At 48.5% G+C, this 5,152-nt stretch overlaps 1 protein-coding gene across 10 annotated transcripts in view; it reads left to right on the forward strand.

Annotated features, from left to right (window-relative positions):
* The first annotated feature begins 381 nt into the window (after positions 1-381).
* LOC140476618 (DDB1- and CUL4-associated factor 4-like) overlaps positions 382-5,152 on the forward strand; it is a 99,682-nt gene continuing 94,911 nt past the window's right edge. For 3 of the 10 annotated variants that reach the window (XM_072569497.1, XM_072569495.1, XM_072569501.1), the window contains exon 1: positions 382-674. Coding sequence is in view for 3 of the 10 variants with exons in the window: in XM_072569492.1 (XP_072425593.1) it covers positions 2,749-2,794 (46 nt within the window). In the remaining 7 variants the exon portion in view is untranslated. The other 7 variants (XM_072569498.1, XM_072569496.1, XM_072569500.1 and 4 more) reach the window with 4 other exon arrangements.

Below are 5,152 nucleotides of genomic sequence, written 5' to 3' on the forward strand. Positions count from 1 at the left end.
ACCGAAGCTCCTCACTGACTTTGACCCAGAGCCTCCCTCGTGGCTCGCGGACAAGTTCGAACGGAACGAGAATTCAAAACTAACTCCCGCCCCGCGCGACCACACTCTCGCCACATTCCAGAACTTTCCATCCAACCATCATTTGGGAACTCTGCTCCTTCATCAGGTGGTTATCTCATGAGAAAGAAACAGCGCTTGGAAAGCCAGTGCTTCCAAATAAACCTATTGGACTATAACCTGGCGTTGTGGGATGTTTAACTTCATCCAACCGTTATCCAACACTGAGCATGCGCAATAGGTTCGGGGAGGGAACATGCGCAGTGAGTAGCAGCCCGCCGAACCTACCCTTGGATCCTCATTTCCTGCCCTCTGACCCGGAAGTGGAAGCGACCGTTCAAGGATTGGGGAAGATATTGGTGACTGGAATGAGTGGTGCTAGTTAAGGGTCAAATGAGTCAATCAGAGGGAGGTTGTAGTCAGTTTAGAGAGGAGTGTTCGTGGCTGGCTGACTCAGGATGATGTGATGGAAATAGCATCTGGAGAAGCAGAGTGATATCAAAAGAACTGCAGATACTCGAGATCTGAAACAAAAAAAGCAAATTGCTGGGGAAACTGAGCAGGTCTGGCAGTATCTGTGAAGAGGGAAAGCAGCGTTAACGTTTTGAGTCCAGTACGTAAGTAAAACATTACTAATAAGCAAATGAATGAAATTGAAGAGTAGCAGCCCCCCAGGATTTCCCGTTACCATCCGAGGCCGTTAAAGGAAGTACACGTAATAGAGTACACTGTAGATGCCCTGCTTAAAATCTTGCAAAGTTCGCTACATGCAGGAGTTGTCGCTCTAAAATGGAAAATTGCATACCATTGCGAGGGAAGCAGGGAATTGCAGACCAGTTAGCCTAACATCTGTGGTAAGGAAAATGTTGGAGTTTATAATCAGGGATGGGGTAACTAAGCACCTTGAAAATTCTCATTTCACCAGTGAGAGTCACAGAGCCAGCATGGATTTATGACAGGTCATGCCAACAAACTTCACTGAAGTTTTGAAGAGGTGGCTGAGGTATGGACATGGGAATGTCAATGGATGTTGCTTATATGGATTACCAGAGGCATTTGATAAAGTCCCACATAAGAGGCTAAGTTAAAAACCTATGATATTGAAAGCAAATTACTGACATTGTGACTGGTGAAGCAGTAGCTGAAATTGGTTGAGTGGCAGGTGACAAAAAGAATGGTTAATGGGTAGGAACTCAATTTGGCAAGATGTGATCAGTGATATCTCAATGGATCTCTGATAGACCCTCAAGTTATTTACATTATTTATTAATTAATTGGGTAATGACACAAATAGCCATATATCCAAATTTGCTGATGAGACAATGTTATGTGGAACCCCAGCGTCTGTCGCAACACTACAGACTTCTTACAGAAACTCTGCACTCACCGCCTAGTCAAACAGGGAATATTCCTCGTGACAGTGGCCGTTTCAGCACTCTACACCAGCATCCCCCACGATGACAGCTTCGCTTTGACAGCCTCAGTATGCAACATCAACAATTGTCAATTTCTGAACACCAACCTACAAATCATCTGCTTCATCCTCGACTACGTTTTCACCTTTGACATCCAGTTCTTCATCCTGACACGTGGAACAGCCATGGGGACCAAATTTACATCCCAATATGACAACATTTTCATGCTCAAGTTTGAACAAGACTTCTTTACTGCACAGGACCTCCAACCAGCACTATACACCAGATATGTTAATGACAATTTCTTCCTCTGGACCCATGGCAAGGAGTCACTGAAACAACTGCACAGTGATATCAACAAGTTTCATCCCATCATCAGATTTACCATGGACTACTGTTTAGTATCTGTCTCATTCTTAAACACACGCATATCCATCAAGGATGGTCACCTCACTCTACCACAAACCCACGGATAACCTTTCGATACTGCACTTCTCTAGATTCCACCCTAAATATATTAAAACATCCATTCCTTACGAACAAGCGCTATGCATACACAGGATCTGCTCAGATGAGGAGGAACGCGATGGACACCTGAAGGTGCTGAAGGGTGCCCTCATAAGGACATGGTACAATGCTCAACTCATCGATCGCCAGTTCTGACATGCCACAGCAAGAAACCGCAATGACCTCCTCAGGAGACAGACACAGGATATAACCAATGGGGTATCCTTTGCTGTCCAGTACATCCCGGGAGCAAAGAAACTACACCATGTTCTCCGCAGTCTGCAACACATTATCATGAGGATGAGCATCTCACCAAAATCTTCCCTATGCCTCCCCTTCTTGCCTTTAAACAAACCCCAAATCTTAAACAGGCAAAGAGATAAAATGACAACAAATGAATGGACACCGCGCAACAATTGCTAGACCGGGATGCTCCCTCACAGTCAAGGAATACTTCAGCGGTCAGGAACATTCGGCCTCACACCTTCGGGTGACCGTCCTCCAAGGCAGACTTCAGGATACCTATGCTGCAGGTTTCAATGCCCCAAGGCGTGGTACTTTGGTGAGACAAAGCAGATGCTACAACAATGGATGAATGGATACCACATGACAATCGCCAGACAGGGATGTTCTCTCCCAGTCGGGGAACACTTCAGCGGTCATGGACATTCAGCCTCGCATTTTCGGGTGACCGTCCTCCAAGGCGGACTTCAGGATATGTAACAAAACAGAATGGCCAAGCAGAGGCTGATAGCCAAGTTCGGTAACCATGAGGATGGCCTCAACCGGGTTCCTGGGTTCATACCACACTCCAGGTGACCCCACTGCACTGTACACTTTCTCAGGCACACACAAACACACACACTCTTACATGTTCATGCAGGTCCTCTCTCACAAACATGCTCTCTCTGACGCACAAATACAACCCCCCAAACTCTCACCCATGCACACACCCTCTCACAGGGTTATACTCTGTCACATTCATGCACACACTCTGCCAAGCACGCAAACACACACACAATCACATGCTCCCACTCTCTCCCTTCCTTCCTTCCTTCCTTCCTTCCTCTTCCTTCCTTCCTTCCTTCCTTCCTTCCTCTTCCTTCCTTCCTTCCTTCCTCTCCCTTCCTTCCTCTCCCTTCCTTCCTTCCTTCCTCTCCCTTCCTTCCTCTCCCTTCCTTCCTCTCCCTTCCTTCCTTCCTTCCTTCCTCTCCCTTCCTTCCTTCCTCTCCCTTCCTTCCTTCCTTCCTTCCTCTTCCTTCCTCTCCCTTCCTTCCTTCCTTCCTCTCCCTTCCTTCCTTCCTTCCTTCCTTCCTTCCTTCCTTCCTTCCTTCCTTCCTTCCTTCCTTCCTTCCTCTCCCTTCCTTCCTTCCTTCCTCTTCCTTCCTTCCTTCCTTCCTTCCTCTCCCTTCCTTCCTTCCTCTCCCTTCCTTCCTCTCCCTTCCTTCCTTCCTCTCCCTTCCTTCCTTCCTCTCCCTTCCTTCCTTCCTCTTCCTTCCTTCCTTCCTTCCTTCCTTCCTTCCTTCCTTCCTTCCTCTCCCTTCCTTCCTTCCTTCCTTCCTCTCCCTTCCTTCCTTCCTTCCTTCCTCTTTCTTCCTTCCTTCCTTCCTTCCTCTCCCTCCCTTCCTTCCTTCCTTCCTCTCCCTTCCTTCCTTCCTTCCTCTCCCTTCCTTCCTTCCTTCCTTCCTCTCCCTTCCTTCCTTCCTTCCTCTCCCTTCCTTCCTTCATTCCTTCCTTCCTTCCTTCCTTCCTTCCTTCCTCTCCCTTCCTTCCTTCCTTCCTTCCTTCCTCTCCCTTCCTTCCTCTCCCTTCCTTTCTTCCTTCCTTCCTTCCTTCCTTCCTTCCTCTCCCTTCCTTCCTTCCTTCCTCTCCCTTCCTTCCTTCCTTCCTTCCTTCCTTCCTTCCTTCCTTCCTTCCTTCCTTCCTTCCTTCCTTCCTCTCCCGTCCTTCCTTCCTTCCTCTCCCTTCCTTCCTTCCTTCCTCTCCCTTCCTTCCTTCCTTCCTCTCCATTCCTTCCTTCCTTCCTTCCTCTCCCTCCCTTCCTTCCTTCCTTCCTTCCTCTCCCTTCCTTCCTTCCTTCCTCTCCCTTCCTTCCTTCCTTCCTTCCTTCCTCTCCCTTCCTTCCTTCCTTCCTCTCCCTTCCTTCCTTCCTTCCTCTCCCTTCCTTCCTTCCTCTCCCTTCCTTCCTTCCTTCCTCTCCCTCCCTTCCTTCCTTCCTTCCTTCCTCTCCCTTCCTTCCTTCCTTCCTTCCTCTCCCTTCCTCTTCCTTCCTTCCTCTTCCTTCCTCCCTTCCTTCCTCTCCCTCCCTTCCTTCCTCTCCCTCCCTTCCTTCCTCTCCCTCCCTTCCTTCCTCTCCCTTCCCTCTCTTCTCTCCTTTCACTCTCTCCCTTCCCTCTCTTCTCTCCTTTCACTCTCTTCTTTCCCTCTCTCCCTCTCTTCTTTTTCTATCTCTCTTTCTCTCTTTCTTTCTTTCTCATTCTTTTTCTCTTTCTCTCTCTCTCTCTTTTTCTCTCTCTCTCTCTTTCTCACTCTCTTTTTCATTCTTTCTCTCTCTCTTTCTTTCTTTCTCGTCCTCTCTCGCCCTCGCTCCCTTTCCCTCGCGCTCCCTTTCCCTCGCGCTCCCTTTCCTCGCGCTCCCTTTCCCTCGCGCTCCCTTTCCCTCGCGCTCCCTTTCCCTCGCGCTCCCTTTCCCTCGCGCTCCCTTTCCCTCGCGCTCCCTTTCCCTCGCGCTCCCTTTCCCTCGCGCTCCCTTTCCCTCGCGCTCCCTTTCCCTCGCGCTCCCTTTCCCTCGCGCTCCCTTTCCCTCGCGCTCCCTTTCCCTCGCGCTCTATTTCTCTCTCTCTTACTCTTTTTCTCTCTCTTTTTCTCACTCTCTTTCTCTCTTTTTTCTCTCTCTTTCTCTCGTCTTTCTCGCTCTCTTTCTTTCACTCTTTATTGCATTCTTTCTCTCTCTCTTTCTTTCTCCCTCTCTTTCTCTCGCTTTCTCTCTCTCTCTCTCTCTTTCTCTCTTTCTTCCTCTCTCTTTCTCTCATACTTTCTCTTTCTTTCTCTCTCTCTTTTTCTTTCTTTCCTTCTTTCTCTCTCTCTTTCTATATCTCATTCATTTTCTCTCTCTCTCTCTTTCTCTTTCTCTCTCTCTCTCTCTCTCTCTTTTTCTCTCCCTTTCCCTCTCT

The sequence above is a fragment of the Chiloscyllium punctatum genome, chromosome 4, assembly GCF_047496795.1.
Source record: "Chiloscyllium punctatum isolate Juve2018m chromosome 4, sChiPun1.3, whole genome shotgun sequence".
NCBI classification, from domain to species: domain Eukaryota; kingdom Metazoa; phylum Chordata; class Chondrichthyes; order Orectolobiformes; family Hemiscylliidae; genus Chiloscyllium; species Chiloscyllium punctatum.